Source organism: Montipora capricornis, chromosome 1 (assembly GCF_036669925.1).
Source record: "Montipora capricornis isolate CH-2021 chromosome 1, ASM3666992v2, whole genome shotgun sequence".
Lineage (NCBI taxonomy): Eukaryota > Metazoa > Cnidaria > Anthozoa > Scleractinia > Acroporidae > Montipora > Montipora capricornis.
Window position 1 is genome coordinate 2,970,766 of NC_090883.1, and position 19,572 is coordinate 2,990,337.

The 19,572-nt window shown below is 37.4% G+C and overlaps 1 protein-coding gene across 2 annotated transcripts in view; it reads right to left on the bottom strand.

Moving 5' to 3' along the window:
* LOC138038036 (reversion-inducing cysteine-rich protein with Kazal motifs-like) overlaps positions 1-19,572 on the bottom strand; it is a 58,737-nt gene that overhangs the window by 30,842 nt on the left and 8,323 nt on the right. The window contains exons 1-8 of one of the 2 annotated variants that reach the window (XM_068883959.1): positions 17,060-17,104; positions 12,025-12,131; positions 11,543-11,601; positions 11,208-11,282; positions 11,007-11,043; positions 2,535-2,674; positions 1,550-1,583; positions 1,301-1,356 (exon numbers count right to left, since the gene is read on the bottom strand). In XM_068883959.1, coding sequence (XP_068740060.1) covers positions 1,301-1,356; positions 1,550-1,583; positions 2,535-2,674; positions 11,007-11,043; positions 11,208-11,282; positions 11,543-11,601; positions 12,025-12,079 — 456 coding nt within the window. In that variant the 5' untranslated portion in view covers positions 12,080-12,131; positions 17,060-17,104. Of the gene's footprint in view, positions 1-1,300; positions 1,357-1,549; positions 1,584-2,534; positions 2,675-11,006; positions 11,044-11,207; positions 11,283-11,542; positions 11,602-12,024; positions 12,132-17,059; positions 17,105-19,572 lie in introns of those variants that run through there. The other variant, XM_068883891.1, reaches the window with a different exon arrangement.

Below are 19,572 nucleotides of genomic sequence, written 5' to 3' on the forward strand. Positions count from 1 at the left end.
TGATCACTGCAATAATTTAACTGTTTTTTTTAATATCTCTAGCGCAAAAACCTCGTTTTAAGAAAAGACTAACTGCTTGACTCGAAGTTACAATCCCATCTTCATCTCGCAGTGAATGTTACCGGTTTTTGTGAACGCGTTCAAAGGAACGCGTTCTTTTTCTTGTAAATGCGTTACATGGAACGCGTCCAGTGGAACCAAAAGAGAACAGAGCTGGAACGGATTCGGAACAGGTATAGAACGGATATGGAACGGATAAGAGAATGGAAATTGAACGAATATGTAACACGTTCCGTTCAGCGTTCCCTGTTAGGTTAATTCTGAGCGGTACTGTATGTCTTAAAGTGGCTTAGATAGGAAAGATGCCAATTTCGTAATAGTAGCACTTTTAAGGGACACATACATGCTCCACGTTGGATGTCAAAATTGGGTGTACATCTAATTTACGTGCATTTCTGCACGTAAGTGAGAATTTGATTGTATAGTAGGAAGTGAGTCAGTTGGCTTGTCATTTGGAGGAATCTGAAGTCAGAATTCTTGGAATTGTCTGACAGTGAAGGTGAGCTGCCGGAACATAATTACGGTCGTTTTCTTCTAAGCATGGACACATGACAAGATAAACTAAGAATAAAGCCAGGATCCGAGCCAGGATTCGAGCCAGGATCCAGGCGAGGATTCAAGCCAGAATTCGAGACCTAACCGCGACCTAATCTAACCTAACCGAGACCTACCCTAAGGGTAACTAGACCTAACTAGACTAGAACCAACCTAAATAGACCTAACCTAACCGATTCAAGACCTAACCTAACCGGAGAAAGCTCATCTTAGCTCAAATCCTGGCTGGAATCCTGGCTCGGATCCTAGCTCAGATCCTAGCTCGAATCCCTGCTCGGATCCTAGCTCTAATCCCGGCTCAAAGTTTAGGTATCCTCACACATGACGGGAAAACATGTTCTTTGAAGTTTGAGTTTGGCAGTTGTTATGTAAGCAAACAGTGTAAACTTTTGCATGCGATAGTTCGAAAGTATTTGAAGCACACTCTATCAGATTAGTGTCAATTACTTGGAAAAAGTCTTTGATGTCCAGTCTTGCAACCATTCTAGGGAAACTTGCATGAAGATCTCTAAAACTTCGAATGATCGAAGACAAAACGTGTCACGTTTGCAGCCAATTAGAGCATGTTTTCCCATCACGTGTCCACGCTTAGATGAAAACAACAGTAAAAGAGGGTGGAGCAAGCAGGATGCTAAAATGTTGTCCCATTGCATGCACATGTATTATCCCTTGAATGTATGCTTACCACTTGACAAGCTGTGATGCAATTCCTTGAATCAGCCTTGCAGCAGTTCCGGGATGCTGTTATTGAAATGAACTGAATTAGCAAAATTTAAAAAAGGCCAAAATCCACACAGGCAGACAGACTTGTAACTTACTCCATTGCTTATAGATAACCGGCCTCTTTAAATAAGATCTTTTGCATTTCACAGAAACCTCCATAAATAAAGTTTAAATGCCTTATTTCTTTTGGATTTTTTGAATTGTATCTTACCTTGATGCCTTTCCACACATCTGAACATAGCACCCTGAAAAAAGTCAACAAATAACGTATTATTAAATATGCAAATTAGCCACCATTAAAAACATCGCTGATAAAACCAAACAACTTCAGATATGTTCAGCTTACACTAATTTGAGAAACAAAACGAGACGACATATATAGGCCTAATCCTTTGTTGAAACTGTACGACTCATCCGATTCTTTGGATGAGCGGCAAATCAAAGAATGTGGAAGCGGCGAGCAGAGTCTACTTTCCTCTTCCCTACTTATCTAGGAAGATCGAAAGAGACTCATCATGTTTAAGTACATTCGAGATAACAGAAAAGTTTTCATCATGTAATTCCTTTTCAATGTATACTTGTAACCATGCAAAGAAAATACACTTGAAAACCGGAATTCATAATAGACGCATACTTCAATGATTCCACCAGGTCACCAAGATCAGACTTTAATGCTGTCCCAAATGGCAAAAATAAATTCTGCCCATTTGACGTTGTTGCCGTGGGCCGCTGTTTCTGTTTTGTGACATATCACTCGGAGTACGCGCAAGTATAGTTAGGTGAAAAAGCAGAAAGGCAATTCAGTCGCACTTTACTTGAGCTTTTAAGGTGTGCAAGTGCGATCACATGATTTTTTAGGCACACAACCAAAAATTTAGTCGCATGTGCAACCATTTGGTCGTTAACTTTGAGCCCTGACTTTAAAGAGCATCTATAATATCACTTTGACATTGATTCTGATCTAATATGATATCATACAGGGAATGGCAGACCATTAATAATTCAACAGGAAACTTTCAAGGGAAAAAAATCAAACTTAAAGCTGAATTACATTTTACATAAAGACAAATCGTGTGTGATTGGAGTTTTCAATTCAAAGAAAAAGAAACTGCATGATTTCTTTTCAGTAGAAAATTCAACGATATCATTTCGTGGGCTATTTGAAACCCTTTATTTAAATTTACATTTCAGTATACCTCTTCTAATTCTGAGCACTTTTCTCTCAAATTTTCTGGCTTTCCTTGGCGACATGCTTCGCGGCATTCCTGAGATTCAGGAAGAAGGCAACAGGTTTTGGCACGGTTGGATGGGTTTGTTCCAATGTAAGAATTGATAACTGTAAAAAATAAAACAGTCAAAAATGTTATATTAGACATAATTAACCCAAATTAACAACGTACATGTAGCATTTCCTTTGTCTCGCGTTGCTGAAAGAGGACATTCTGGTTATTTCTGACCTAGCTTTCATGCAAAAGCATTCACACTGCCAAATGCATTATAGATCAGGAAGGCTGGTTAGCGCTAACCATTGGTTAAGAGGTATCAGAACCTATAGGTTTTCATGGTACATGTATTTAACGCCGGTTAGCGCTAACCATATGCTTCCAGCAACCCGGGCCAGAAACATGCAAGACTGTGTGTATCATACATGTACATCAACCATTGAACGTCTGCAGGAATTTTTCAAATGGGGCGGTATAAGGTCCCACAGGTGAAGAAATCTTTTGCACAGATAAGGTCCCATGGCTCTATATGATTGAAGAAAACTGAAGAAACCGTTCCAGAGGATTCTAATTAATAAGGTCACACAGCTGAACCCCTGAAAAACCTTTGTTATTGTAGGGATGTTTGCAAAAAAATTACAGAGTCTGCTCAAGCAAATATAGAAAACTCAAGTGAAAGACATTCTACTTGTTTTTGAGGAAAACCTCAGGTTCATGCAAACATCATTCCCCACGATGAATTCATTGACAAATTATTATTTCTGGTGTATTTTTAAGTTGAAAACAACCAAGTTTCCCGCTATATCCTTAAATAAGGAGTGGGACATTGGGAGATATTCAAACCACAAAACCACAGAAAAAAATCACCCAAACTCACATTAATGATACCTACATGTACACAAACGGAAACATGCAATAAACTGGTGACACTTGTATTATAAGGACAAAAACTTATTAATCCTATCATGGTAACATTTTTGTATTAAATGAAGCCTGGATATCATTGTGTCTGGTTTTGGTTTAAGAGGGAGAAATACTAGGCAAATCCTCACTTTTGTGATCATATATTGCATAGGAATTTGGGTAGGTTGCTGGGGCTACATTCTAGTAGTTCATTGATGCTTATAAACTAATATATTTCTTGGATTGGCCACCTTCGTAATGATTGAAGGTTAGGATACGTAAGAAATTTTGAGACCATAGCCCATGACTATCAACATAAAATCACATGGCTTAACATTGTAAGAGCTGGCATCATTGCTGATGAGAGAAAGAAAACCAAAAAACATAATATGAATGAAACCAAATCCCACAAATCGCTTTTTAATACTTTTGACAGAAACTGAAAACCTAAATTTCCAAAACAAAAGATGCAACAGACAACCAGACTGACCTACGACCTGCTCTAAAATATCTCCACAACTGCAAAACTAAAACTCCTTATGCCTCCCTGAATAATTAAGGGATTAATATTTAAAAGTTCTCTGTGGGAGCATTGACTTAAATGTTATTTGCACTTCAGAATATAAAACTTATAATCCTAAAGTGTTAATATTGTTAAACAAAATTAAATTATTACTGAACAATGTTTGCACAAAATGAAATATACACAGTCCGCTCAGACGAGTGTCCTGCAATTGAGTCATTTCAGGAAGAGATACTGTACTTATCAAAGTTTGAGACAAGTTGAAGAGTGCAACATGGCTGGCTTCCAAGTGTTTAATTTTAATCACAATGTTTCTTCTTAGTAATAAATGTACATATTTGTAATAAAATTGAGTTGGAAAATCATCCTACTAAAATCTAATCCACATTTTAATACAAAAGATTTTAAAATAAGTAAATTAATGTCTCTGAAAAGTAATAATAACTTAATTTACAAGAGCTTAGACAATGTGGTGCAAAATTCTTAACTTAATTGACAATGACCTCCAAGGATGATCTAGATGCACTGCATGGATCTAAGCCCCTAAAAAACAACTTGAAAAGGCTACCTTTAGGTTAACAGCAGCAGACACAGTTTTGTCAAGATTACACACGTATAGCATGGCAGCTAGAGTTAATTACATTAACTGCCTGCTTGGATTTATTATTTTTTTTCTTCAATTGGATTCTTGTCTCATCACCCATATGGCTTAATCAAAGTTAACAACTATATAATTAACAGCTAATTGAAGAGTAAAAGAAGATGAATCTTAGGGCCTGTTTATATGGTCTCAGTTAGCGAGACAGCCCTCCTACCCAAGACAACTTTACCGAGCGTCTATATGAGGAGACAAAGTTGCCTCTACTTATTTACGCATAATTATACTTTAAGACACATCTTCAAAAAATATGCATCATCATTTGCCCTTCTTTCTTTCTAGGTAAAGGTAAAGGTGAAGGTACATGTTATTTAATGTCAGAAGTTCCTTTACTCTCTAGAGAGCACTCTCCCAGGAAGCCGACGGTGCGCTCATTTTAACCCCCTCTTTCCATCAGTGCTCCGTTTTAAGGGTATTTAAAGCTACTTAGGCTACACTGAAAGGAAAGAAGTCAAAACAAGGATGTGAAATCCAGGGATCGAACTCTCGACCTTATGCACCAAGGCCACGCACTAACCGACTCGGCCACCCTTGCTTCTAGTTCGTTTCTAGTTTGTGAAATGGACTGACAATCCTAACGAATGAATCGAGAGTTTCCATTGACTGCAGTGAGAATTCTGGCGGGAGAAACCTTTTCTTTTGAAAGCAAACGCTAAAAACATGTATAGGCCCCAAAAATGTTGCTTCTTTGATTTGTATTTTATGTGTGCGCATTTAAGATTTTGCTGTATCATCTCAGGTGGTCAAGCCAAACTGTTTACATGCGGAAAAGTTGTCTCATGTAAACAGTTGAAAGAATTTTTTAAACAAATGAGTGGAAAAAATCTCTTGCCCAGGGTAACTCGGGTGGTGGGGGGGGGGGAGGGTTGTTTCGGGCACCCGAGACCATATAAACAGGGCCTTAGTTGATTGAAAAAGACCAAGAAATCAGTCTTTTTTAATTTTATGATTTATACAATCACAACTCCTACATTATATATACATGTAGATGTACATACCAATAACTACAACCTTAATTTTTTGGTATGAAGGCTTTTGAAAAAATTTAACTATATGTAGTAACAAGTGTAATATACTCCACCCATATCTTCTTCATAATAATTTATGATGGATCGCAAAATAAAGATCAGGACATGATATCTCAAAAATACAGCATTACAATGTTTCAACCAGGAATATCCTTTTGAAACAAAGTTATTAATCTATCAGACTCTTAGTATATCCTTTGATATAGTACAAAAAAATCTCAATTTAGTGTAATGTAAGAGGACAACAAACCCACACACTCACCATAAATAATGTTCTGGCCCCAAGCTGATTTATAAGTGCTCTATTCATAGGCACCCTAGAGAGCTGGATTTTGTCAACCCTCAAGTCTGTCAGACTGACAGTAATCAAAGCTGTTTGATAATTAAATTATTTAAAAGCTTCTGGAAACACCACTGATATGACAAAATTGAGAGGAATGAACACAGGAAAGACAAAAAAATTCAGACTCCAGCATTCTTTTCAGCATTCATTTTTTAAACAAAAGTTCAAACTAAATGTTTCACTGCATGCTCAAGATGCTACATGTAGATACAAAAGGTAGAAATTATTAGTAAGTTAGTTTAAAAGTCCTTTTGATGTAATAAGTTCCAGTGACTTGATTTCTTTCAAATTTGAGAACCTCCTTGTTAGCAAAAAGGACCCAAGTTTCGCATGACTCTCTTTGACAGAAAACCAACTTTCTGTGCTTCACTCACACCACAGTTTTTTTAAAAGCTAATAATTATTATTTTTTGTTTAAGAAATCACAGCAAATTTCTGAGCTCAATCAATGTCAACAAAATAATCAAGTGAACTGTCTCATGTTGTAAGCAAAAGGATCAGAAAGAATGGTATTGCTAGTTTTTTGTTTCAGGGGGTGCAATAATTTGTAGTCTGGCTTTAAAAGGAACAATTTTGTATGATAGCTAGTTGTTGTTTTTGAATCATTGTAATTATATATATATTTTTTTCTTTCTAGATGGCCAATGTTTTATTTTATTTTATCATGTATATAGATAATATATTTTTTAGTATCTCAGTCCCGTTTACGTGAACTCTTTCGGTCTATGTTCAATATGTTTTTTATTATCTACATTAATTTATGTTATATCTTCAATTAAATAAAGTTCATTATAATGCGAAAAAAAAAAAATTTAAAAAAAGGATCAGAAAGAATCCAGTTCTATAACCATTTCTTGTCATTTAAATGTATTTATGTCTACCATTATGTCTTTTAATTCTCCAAAGAACATTTCTATTTAATCAAAATTTAACCAAAAAATAATGAGCTTATAAACCTATTTAAAGTAAGTCCTTTCATCCTATTATAAAGCTTTCTTTGACACTGTGAAAACAACTACTATAAATAAGTTGTCTTAATGAGTAGTTCACTTCAAAACTTGAAAACAAAGAAAGAAATTGCATACCTAGATAATGAAATTACTTTTTGTTGGATACATTACATTTTTATATTGTCATAAAACTACCCATCAGTTAACATCCCTCTCGTCATAATATGCATGTGGACTTTGGTATAAGTACAGGATCACAACTTATTGTAGGCATCAAGGAACAACATCACATATTTGCTGTGTGTCAAATCTGAATGATACCTACATCAAACTTTTCACACACCAAGAAACATACAAGGGTTTAAGTTCAAGAGGTTTGGCCTGGCGACTGTATTGTTGAAGGGAAAATAACAATTTTTGGCAAAAGAAGGAAGTAAGCGAATAACAAGGAACAACCAGACACGGCAATGTTATCAACCAGTAAATTTGACTGAGACCATGTGCTTAATTAATAAACCCCAAGACCTAAGAAACTGCCTTCCTGATTAATGCTTTTCAACAGTCTTTCATGATAATGGCCTCCTGCCATTGTTGAAATTAATGGACTAATGTGTTGTGTCTAGAAGGTTCATTCTAGAGTACCTACAAAAGAGCCAGGACGTGGTCTTAGCATGATGTCTTTTTTCTGTACGTTCATGACCTGACAAGGTTGACCACACATAAAGCAAAATTCCTAAGCAAACGTGTCATATGTACCAAAAGAAAAGTCAATACACTTTCATGGAAAAGTTACCCACAAGGCAGCCATGAATTTAACTCATTTTGATAACAGAGCCTTAAAAAATAGTGTTCATGTTTATTGTTTGAACATCTGAACAATAAACTTCTTTTTCAGTATCCACTAGAATAATAAAATTGCTATAATTCTTACAAGCAAGCATGCCACGTAGAGTGTGAGTCATCATTATAATGATTTTCCCCTAAGATACTCAATTACTACTCCTTTAATTTAAGCCTACCACACACATGAATGAAAGAGCACCATTGCAAGGAAGCTACAGCTCAGTCATTTCCTCACATGTGCAGGACGATTCAGAGAGATATTTGCCTTGTGTAGAAACGACAAAACTATCCAACGTGTTTGGGATCCTGGGCATTTAACTCCCTTTACCAGATTAATTAGGCTATGCTCCTTGATGCTCACTTGTTGCAATACATTCTTACAACTAGCTTTTCGTTTGCGACTAACTTGTCAAAGTAAAAGAACACTAAGAAGAATAGTCAAGGCTGTTGCCTAACAGGAGCCCGGTAGCCAGGGGCTCCCAAAGAATAGCTCTGGGCGCCTTAATTTTTCACAGCAACACCTTTCACTTTATATGTTAGGCTCCTAAGTTTTCAGCGTTTAGCTCTGAGGGCCCCTCTAAAGTTTTCTTAGGAAGCAGCCTTGATAGTTATTGTTTCCGTTTCCATTTCCATTTCGTATTATCACCATCTTGGACTCCAAGACATGTGATTAGGACATGACATTTTTTGGATGATTGCCTCACCAGGCACATGCAGTCAGATTCTCACAACGGCCGCTCATGATGAGGAATTTGCCTTGCAAGGAATAAAATTTTAAAATGTTGGGTCTACTGCTTATGACCTATAGTGAGGCAAAATTTAACTGTAAATCTCCCACACTCTGGAGGATAAGGCTTCAGGAGCTACATGTAATAATTAATGTCTCAGAATGCCCTTAGCTCAGCTCTTCCAATTTTTCACATGTATCACCACAGACTTAAAGGGTACAGTCGTGCTAAATTTGCTGTTTCTAGGTCAGAACTGGGTAAAAATCTAAATATTAATACTTTAGATCACATGTACAAGTTTCAATCCACTCCATGCTCTCCATCCATGGATGACAGTAACAAAGAATTGCTCCAGTGCACTTCAATTGTTTATAATTGCAACAAAATACAGCATTATTTTTTGGTTTTCATTGATGCAAAGACGCATTTTTGACCAAAATAGCTTGACACTTCATGTTAAAGTACTTTTCTCGAGAACGTTTCAGTTCAAAAGATATTACAGGAAAAATACAACACAATATCACTTTATATGTCAAGGAGCACAAGTCATTATATAATTTGCAACTTGATTAGTTGAGGTGCTATCAAAGGAGACATCTAGAAAAATACCATTAACAACTTTTTTTTCAAGTTTAAAATTTATAACAAGATATTAGAGGTAGGTTACAGGATAATGTCTTTTAAAACACTTGGATGCTTAGTGGTTAATACCTCAATATCTTAATGGAATCACAAAAGCTGCAAGACAGAAAATTTGTGGGGAATTTATCACTTCCTAATACCAAAAGGAAACTAAATAATTGATATCTGGGAAGACCATGATAAGATTGGCTTAAATCCATTTCTAAAGAGATTGATGGTGTAAATGATCCGAATTCTGCATACTTGAAAAAACAAAGAATTCGAAGTCACGTCAACCTTTTATCTTATGCGCTTTAATACTTAAAATGTTGACCTAAATTCTCGACGATTACTGCAAAAAGAGGTTTCAAATTGTCCATTGACCAATAACTAAACAAATTCACATAACGTGACCAAAGGGAATTCAACATTTTTTTCTAGCAAAGGTTAAATTTCTACGTCGCTTTCAACAAAATATCGACTACAATATCGCGTTGAACTGTACGTGTAAATCAATACGTGGATATTCGAAACTTCGCAAATGTATGAAAGATTTTCTTTCCATTTGAGATGCCATGCCTTTCCCAAGAGCACGGCACGCTGGTTTGTTTTCAATAATCCGACAATATTTTTGGAACTGATTGGTTAAACCCGACCTTTCAAGGAGGCGCAAAAAAAAATCCTCGGAAACGACACTTCTGTGATGAAAAACGAAACACTGTCGGTGTCGCAGTGTCGCGTTGATATGAACAAGACCAAAAAGAACTATCCAAAACTGTTTACCGAGAAAGCAAATTACATCGCAGCACAAAACAGAACATAAGCACCCTATTAAAACGCATGAATTCTTTTCTTCTTTCTCAACAAAAGGTTACAGCCAAATAGCGCTGTGGGGGAATCTTGGACAAACAGACAAAACAGTGTGGAATGTGTTCACGCCTGGTACGAAATAAAGAAATACGAGCAGTACACCAAAGTTCAAAAGCTTTAATCGACAAAAAACCGGCCTCTCCGAAAGGGCATAATTGTGGCAATCTTGCTTTTAGAGGGTTAATTATTCAAACTCGCCTCTGGCACAGATCAAAAACACGCCTTGGGAGTAATGGCACAAAAAAGCATTAAAGGATGTCATTCGTTTCACTGCCGATTTCTTAATTTGTCTTTGAAGAGAATTTAGAAAACGCTTAAAATTCGTTACGATACTCACGAACGCCAAAATGTCGTTCATGCAATCATAAAATCAGTTAATGGCTAATGCTCAAATAGGAAACGAAAAAAAATAACTATCCTCGTAAAAAACAATGAAACAGCCCAATTAATTTTCCATTAGCCCGCTTTACATCCGAGATGATGCCATCTTAAAAGGTTGCTATTAAAAGCGGTTCATTGATAAGCAAAATCGCGATCAAAACATGTGGGGTTTAAACCCTGTTCATTTCAAAATAATCCCTTAAAACTATGTGAAGGAAACTTCAATTTCACAGCAATCGTCAGGTTTAAAATTTGGGGCTTATAAGGCAGGGCAAGTTTGCCTAATCCGGGACGCATGGATAAACACTAACAAACACAGCGAAGTTAATGCGCGACCTTTCAATCTAAAATCACTTGCAATTTAATTCTCACCTCGTTTAGTTTTGGCGCAAACGACAATACTCCCTTTTAAGGCTGTTAAGCACAAATATTTCACGCGATTATGCGTATCTTTACGGTTTGCAGCGAAAGCGACGAAACTTATACCGGAGCTAATTGGCCTATTATCCAAAGCAAGGCCTTTATTTGCAGAAGTTATTAGTAAAAATTAGATGGACAATGCATACAGATGGCTTGTTACTCCTGCACGTTTCCTACCTGGATTTGAACTATTGAGACAGCGCCAAAAACGAATCTGAAGAGAAAAGATTGAGAGGCATAGTATAAGTGTTGAGGGCGGTAAAATGTTCGGCTATCTCAGCCATTTCTCCAGGGCAATGCGTAGATTATACTGCAAGAGAGCAAAGCTAAAAAGCGCTCTCTGAAACATGCTGAGCAAATATGAAATATTTTGCTTACCAAATGGCCCGGGCAATGTTTGGGAAGTTCGCGGAGTTTTTGATAGCGTAAACTGACGTCTGTTTCGATCTCCAACTGGTAAAGAAGAATCAAAATAACATCCACAGATGTTAGCGAATGGCATTTGAATTCAATTTGCGCGAGGTGTAAAGTAAACTCGTGCGACGTATTCATGATTTCGTTCACACAAGCTAAGTACAAATTTCGTTCTGAAAACGATCGAGATCAAGTGGTCATTTATTTCGCTAACAACAATGAATGCTTGCTTTTTAGTTTGGTCTTGCAATGTCCCGCCGGGCAAGATAAAAAGAGATCGTATGTAGCATGAGCACTACCTCATTACAGCGGTCCTTGCAGGGCTTGAATCCTCCAGCATTTCGACAGCAACTGATGGCTGAAAGATAAAAGGACGAAAATATTACTGTGGTAAAATCTTTGGGATCATTTCGCTCAAAAAACCGTGGCATTTCAGGCTAGCCATTTGCTGCAAATCTCAACTAACCCGCAGACCAAAAATCGAGCTACCGGAAATTTACATTCAATTCAATACGAAGAAGATTCAGTCGGATTCGCGTGGTTGTGTTAATTATTTCGTCTGTTAAATCCACAAACCGTGATTAATTCTAACAACCTAAAACCAACAGAAATTCCAACTCACAAACGGACCGACCGAGGTACGGGATTAAGCCGCGCGTAGAGCAAATAAACGCCAGAATCCCTGCGAAGCAAGATTCTAGCGGTTTTTAGACGAATGACTGGCAAGAAGATCAAGTCGAGGAAAAATAACAATGGAATCGCGCCGCGAGAAACAACTCACCTTGGCCTCTGATGGCAGCGATGGCGAGGCACAATGTGCTAAAGAGCACGATCATGTTGACGGTAAGAGATCAAGTGCTGCATGGACGTAGTGGAGTACTTTCCAATCTAAAGAAATCAAGCAATGCATGGATAGTGTTAAAGCAATGAAAATAGAATCGCCTCTCAAATGTAATCCATTGAACGGACCAATCACATCAAACGGCCAATTATCGAGAAATTGTTGCTGCAGAAATGAACCAATCAGCTACGCCCATTTATCTCGACATGTGACGTTTGGTGTAAAAAGCAACCCACTCAGTTTGTTTTGAGGTCAGGAGCTGTGATCGGGCATTGTGACAGTTCACAAAGCTCAGAAAATGATCCGATGTATTGCTTGTTTTGCACTGCCGTCTCTATTTTTAATTCTAACCGACTTGAATATCTTTAATGTGGATTAAGGAGTATTAACTATGTAAGCGCCAAATAATGTCGACAAGTGAATTTTTACGCCTTGTCGATCTCTCAGTCGAAAACTGGTTTTGCGCGCACGCGACACTCGCCAGATATTATCAAGAAGAACCTTTATAAAAACTCCTCCGTTTGAGAAATGTCAAAAGCAGATAATTCAAATATTGCCACATAGTGTTTGGATTTGATGTTTTTTCCATTTTTTTATAATGTCAATTTTTTTCTGTCAATTTTTTCTTCACGCGTGCCAAGATAAATTTTATCATTGGCATATCTTTTGGCGTCTTGACAATCAATGCACTGAAGGCGATGGAAAGGAAATGTTGGGCAACATAATTATGCATTTTTCGAGGGCTACAACTGTAGCGTTATCCATGCGACAAGGTTCGTGACATTTTCGCAAATCTTAAGAGGTCGCGTCGCATGTAACTCCGGCTCAGAATTTCTGTCAAAATCCGAGCCCAAACTCGTCTAAAAATTGCCGTTAGATTTAAGAATGGCCGCAAAGATGTTGATGACGTGTGATGGGAGATTTAATGAGCTTCATAAGATAAGACAAAAATGCAAATAGTACGATAAGAATCCGTTCATATTTTTAACTGCCATTAAATGCTTTGTGTGCACTTAACGCTTTTCTCTCAAAAGCCTCATTTGCATAGAAAAAAATTACTTCTAAACCATAAAACAATTAATACAATCGCCGTGTCACTGACGACTGTGACCACGAATATTTAGAATTTTATTCTTGCCTTTTAAAACAAGAAAAGGTTAAATCTCTGTCTGTTTGTTTTTCCAAGCGTGTTTATCTAATAAACATAGTTCGGGCTGCTTTCTATACAATTTTCTTTTTCCCCCGAGGCGATGAATATTTGCGGACAGTGAACTTTGTTGGTTATAGGTGCTACGTTTCATTTCCCATTTAAAATATTGATCTCTTTTAAAACCTAGTTCACCCATCTTTGCAAATGTGAGGGAGACTAATTTAATCCGCAAGCAAATGCCTTGAGGTTTTGTCGATAACTGAACTACTCCAGTTTTATTAGACACCAAGAATGACGTATAATCTAGTCTGCCAGCAGGCTGATAACATGAATCGGCTCTCCTTACCTTCTCCAAAATAAGGGGTAGTTTCAACTACACATAGTGGAATTAATAATTCTTTACCTTTGTGTGGTTTTGCTGGTCCGTTTTAATTGAACCTTCAGGCTTATTTTCGATTTATTTCTCGGCCACACTTTTAACCTTCGCGTCCTGTGTTTAAAATGTAATTATTTCTCTTCTCACAGCTTATCTCTCCCACATTACGTTTATCCCATTTTACTTAACAACGACTTGTTACGCCCATATTTGATTTTACTTTTCCACATCGTCGACTACTCTCAATGCTTTCTTCATTCTCACTGTGACTTAACGTCATATGCACAACGCGGAAAATACACGGCTCGCGAAAACTCCGACTCGCCAGCCATTCAGTTTTCGAAAACAAGCCGGGAAAGCTTATTGAAAAACTCATGAATCTTTTTTTTTTTTAAACTTCACCGCCTTCCTTTGTTGTTTCTCACAGCTGTGGACTTGCAACGCCAGCCCGGTTCTTGGTAGTCTTTTATACCGAACAATTGCTGTTTTATGGGAGTCATGCCACAATTATAGTGCTCTTCCATCATCTTGTTGATGTCGTTTTATTTTCTCGGTTAAATTTAGCTCTTTGATTTTCCGCGTTTAATACAATGAGGTTTCTTCCTGGATTATTATACAGTTTAACATATGTTGCAGCTTTTAATCATTCTTCTTCACGACCGAATTATTTGGTTTATGTTCAGATCCGTTCTCACATACTTATGTTGCCGAAAATTAGTGAAAGTTGCGTTCGTATCCAGTCGCACTGAAAACCTTGATAATCCTTTATGGTTTGCGGCACAGTTTTCCTCTCAGTACCTGCTTGAGTTTTGTGTCTGACGGTCAAGAATTGGGGGCTTCATTGAATTAAGCGGAACTGACACAGCAGCTCAGATCGACCGGCGTTTGTCACAGTGAGATTTAGCAGATAGATTTCAAGTAGCTGCAGTTGCGTTTACGTCAAACAGCAGGTAGCTTATTGCCATCCTCTGCCATTACTAAAGCGTGAAAATTCTCTTCAGTGTTCTAGGCTAGTTATCTCTCTCTTCAGTGAATTTACTAGATGTGGTAGTAGTTAACAGGCAGGATATGAACTAAAATCAGACAAGTCTCTTTGAATTTTGCCGAAGCGCAAACATGATTGCTGTTTGGCGTAAACTCGACGTGAAATCTTTCTCAGCAGCCGTGTTAAGTGAAACGGATATTCGATTCGCAGCAATTATAGCGTTCCACCTCTCGAACTTCTCCAACGGCCCATTAAACCTTTGATCGTAGAGCAAAGAATTTGTCGGATGTGTTTTGAGTGGTTGCTGGTAATGCATTCCGTCATAGTTGATACGATTCTTGATTTTCCGGCTTAAAGGATAGATGTTGATCGCTGCTAACTGGATAATACTAATACTCATGCAAGTTGGTACCATGTTACGTCTTACGACGCTTCAGGACAGACTATCTGACATTTCAGTCGAACCAAATCTGTAGTTTTCATCTCTCATTTTTCAGATCAAGCTCTAATCTCAGGCTTTACTTAATTGAGAACAACGCAGATACGTTTAGGCTAAAAAAACAAGACCCATGATCGAGGACAATCGAGACATCGAATACCTTTTTGATGAATAGCTTACAAAGGAAGCTATTGATGTTAGGATAAAGTGAACTTGGAAATGAATAAAGAAAATTCGTCTCCTCTTATTGCATGTATGGCGTGCAAAAGCGGTTTTTTTTTGTTCCGAAGGGGAAGTCGCTGTTTTTCAGTCAGTTGCAACTGCGAAAAATTCCATAAGTGTGAAGTACACAACTGCAGTACACATGAAGATTCAGATTGTCTCACTGACCTGTGCCGATAAATCGTTGCATGATAATAAACAACTGAGGCTGGTTCCTGAAAGGCGTCATCACTCTCTTCCATGGATAAATGTGCTGGAACCAAGGCATGCACTTATATCCGTGGAATATAGTTATTAAAACTTTCATGAAGAGGCCCTTGGCCGTTTGTAAATGCTAATTATAACTGTTGAAATCTCCCAAAGTTTCAAAAGCAATTGCTCGTTACTGAGCCGGTATGTTTTGCGACGAAAATCAGTTCCACCTCACACTTAAAAGAAACTCGTTTTTTGACTTAGAAAGATTTTCCAAGGCATTTGAGCCGCACTTGCTAAACTACAGACGGGCTATCCATCTCGAACCCCACAAAAGAGACTGAGACGGGATGAAAAGTTAGAAGGTTTTCACTATTTAACAGATAGACACTCATTTGCAGACTATCATTTTCAAGGTGTATTGATCAAAGGAAATTCTGGCTATCGGCGCTCTTTGAGTGAAAGAGACAGACAAAAAAAAAATGGCTTTCACTTTGCTTTCGCGAACTTGATGAGACGATCCGCGAAGGACACCTCACCGACATACATCATCGATTTCTTAAAATTCACTGATTATGTTACAAAGTTCAGCCAACAAATGCCAAAGGAATTAAGTTCCGTTGAACAAGTATGAGTAAAAACTACTCATAGACAAGTAGTCATAAATTTTGTTGACAATCAAGAGGGAGGATCGACAAGCAAAATATTGTGAGAAGCGAGGGCGCCGAACTTATGAACGCTAACCTTCGCGCAAATTCCGTCGGAGGCTGGTCTGTGGCGATGGTTACATTTCCTCAAGAGCAATACCTTTTTTGCATATGCTCGTATTCTTTGGAATCATGTTTTTTCCAAGGATAAGCCATGCAGTGCGAATTCTTGAGGGCTGGGACACGAAACATGTAGCACTGTTTGTTTTTCTGCTCAAGTGATATGTTGACCGGGCATTTTTACTTCATCCCCCAGTTACAATTAAGGGCGCGTTCGATTGACCGTATTCCGGAATAGGAATACATGGAATAGAAGTTAGAAATCCTTCGTTTTTGCGGAGATTCATATTAATATTGTCAAACATCTGCTAAAATGCTATTTTAAACATATCTTTATCGTCCTTGTTTCTGCAAAACGCCACACATAGTGTTTTAAATCATCACTCCGCGTATATGGGTCAATCGAACGCGCCCTGTAAATGTATCCTGCCCTGTACCTATCTTAGGCGCGATTTACACCGGTACGATTTTTGTCGCATGCGACAAGCTTACGACAGGCCTACAACTCGTTTACGATTGTCGCGTACGTAAGAAAAAATGTCGTAGCATTTTAAAACATGTTTTTAAAAGGCTGCGACAATCGTATCGTAGGTCTGTCGTAAGCTTGTAGCATGCGCCAAAAATCGTACCGTGTAAATCGACCCTAAACGAGTTGTAAGCCTGTCGCAAGCTTGTCGCATGTGACAAGAATCGTGCCGTGTAAATCAGTCCTTACATTAGCATAGATTATCAAATTCTGGGTGTATTTTGGAAAGCCACGGAAAGAGTATCTGTTCGGATTATTCATAACCTAAGATAAAGAAATATTTTTCTTTTGATTTTGTCTATATTTGTACGTATTTACCTGAAACCTGCAATGTCGCTTTTGTGTAGAAAATCCGCAGATCCTTAGAAAAAGTTGGAATGAGCTTTAGGGTGGATGCAATTCCTCAATAGGAATACATCAAATTGAAGTTATATAATCCTTCGTTTTACGGAGATTCCAATTAAAATTGCCAAACACCTGCTAAAATTGCTATTTTAGACATAACACCAGAACTACAGTTTTAAATTAACAAATTGATGTCAGTTTTTCATGCGTCTGTCCTGGATCCGCAGACTACTTTGACAATGTTATGACGAAATTCATTGTCAATAACAGGACAGACGCATGAAAAACTGACATCAATTTGTTTTTTACAATAACAAAAAGGCAGAGGGGTCAAAATTAAGTCAAAACACGAGAAGAAAGCGAGAAAAAAGTGCGAGAAACTTCCATCTGACGCGAGCAATATCGCGCGTCATTATCGCATAAATTATAAATGCTTATTGACAATAAAAATTAGCCAATGAGCGCGCGAGAATTTTTGCATTCCAGAATAGGGTCAATTGAACGCACCCTTAGTTGAGACCAGACAAGTCTTGTCAAGCAATTCACGTGAAAATAACCATTTTTATATCTTCTACCCTCATTTTTCTCTTTTAGATTGCCTAAATAGCATGTGTGCTATTCTGTATTTGTAAGAAGCTGATCTGTATTTTTTCCCCTAAGGTTATTTAACTTGCAGAATAACAGAGGTACACTATTCACGATTTTTCCATATAGGTCTAGATAGTGTTGTTTGCTGAATATAATAATAATAATAATAATAATAATAATATAATAATAATAATAATAATAATAATAATATAATAATAATAATAATAAGAAGAAGAAGAAGAAGAATAATAATAAGAATTTGAATTAAACGCAGTAATTTTATTTAAAATGTCATCGCTAAAAAAAATTCCGTTTACAATTTTTAAGAATCGAAAAACTAGACAGAAAGTTACCTTGTTTTGTCTCACTACGGCTGGGGGACTACAGGTATTATTTTAGATGTAATAAAAATTTACACCTTAAAAAGGAAAATATACAAATATAGAAAAAAATTAGAAATTCACTGATGAAAACCACGGTACAATTCATGAGCAATATAAAGACCACTTCTACAGTTAAAAAATATAACTGAACTATACTTGAACTATCCTATCCAATATCATAAAATAAAAGCTGCTTTCCATGAATGCCGTGTTTAAAATAATGGCTTGATTGAGGGACTCTGCATGCTTACCTTGGTTCTAAAGGCAAAATGTTCCACAAAACTGCACCACTAAAGCTAAAGCTGTTTTTGTAGTAGTTTGAGTGCCGTTGCAGAACATTTACCTTATTCACAGAGTCTCTCAAACAATAAGCAGCATCGCGATGGACAAATTAAAGAGAGAATTCCTGAAAAGACCGGTCCCCCAATGATTTTGATCGAAGGAAGTGTCCTAAGTTGGGAGCTGGCTGACCTCCAATAACATGATGTTCTATTCAAAATACATGTAAAGTGTTTTTTCTCGAAAATATTGGTTCTGTGCGATTAATTTTCATGCACTATTAAATCCTCCTCAATTGAAACAAAAAGCTATTTATAACAAAAGCTATTAGTCGTCTTCCTGCAGGCACTTTTTCGGATCCTTCAATTTAAATGATAATTTGCTTCTAACCGTCAAATAAACACTTAATGTGGCGACTCTGATATTCCACAGTCTGATATTGAGATGATAAACATCCATAGTGCACTTATTTTTTGTGTGTGTGTGTATGTGTGATTTTGTTTGCCATTGACTAAATTTTAGGCAAGGAGCCATCGCCCATTATTTCTTACTCAGAGAAATTAAAAACCGTCATATTATGCTTACAACCACAATTACCAGTAGAGAGATTGAAGTCGAGATTTCCGAGGGTTTGACAAATGCGATGTCTAGCTGGCGCATCTAGTTTACTAACTGCATGATAGAGCAGCTGAATCAGTTTGAAACCGCATTTCATCAGCAGTTAAAATTTAGATAAATTAACTCTGAGATAACCATTAAAAAACAAAATCTATAAACAAATGCGTTCACTACAACAAAAAGCAATTTAAAACCACTCTCAATTTTCGATTAGAGAGAGCCGGCGACCTGCAGCCGTAAAGAGGTTATATTTATAATAATTATCAGGTTATTCTCCGTATCCACACTTTTTCGACGGCGAGGTAGACCAAGTGAAGGAACTGTTCGCGTGTTGATGTTTCGGGTTGTAAGTTAAATTCGTCTTGCCCAAGAGGTGTGTCTATCTCCAGTTTTTGTCATCTTTTGACGTCAAATTGAAAGCAAGGGCGTGGGGACACCGTGTGTAACCCTGTGAGAGGCGCGGTGGCCTCATGGTTAGTGCGCTCGACTGCGGACTGGCCGGGGATAACGTGTTGTGTTCTTGGGCAAGACTCTTTACGCTCACAGTGCATGTCTCTACCCAGGTGTATAAATGGGTACACGCAAATTTAATGCTGAGGGTAACCCTGCGATGAACTA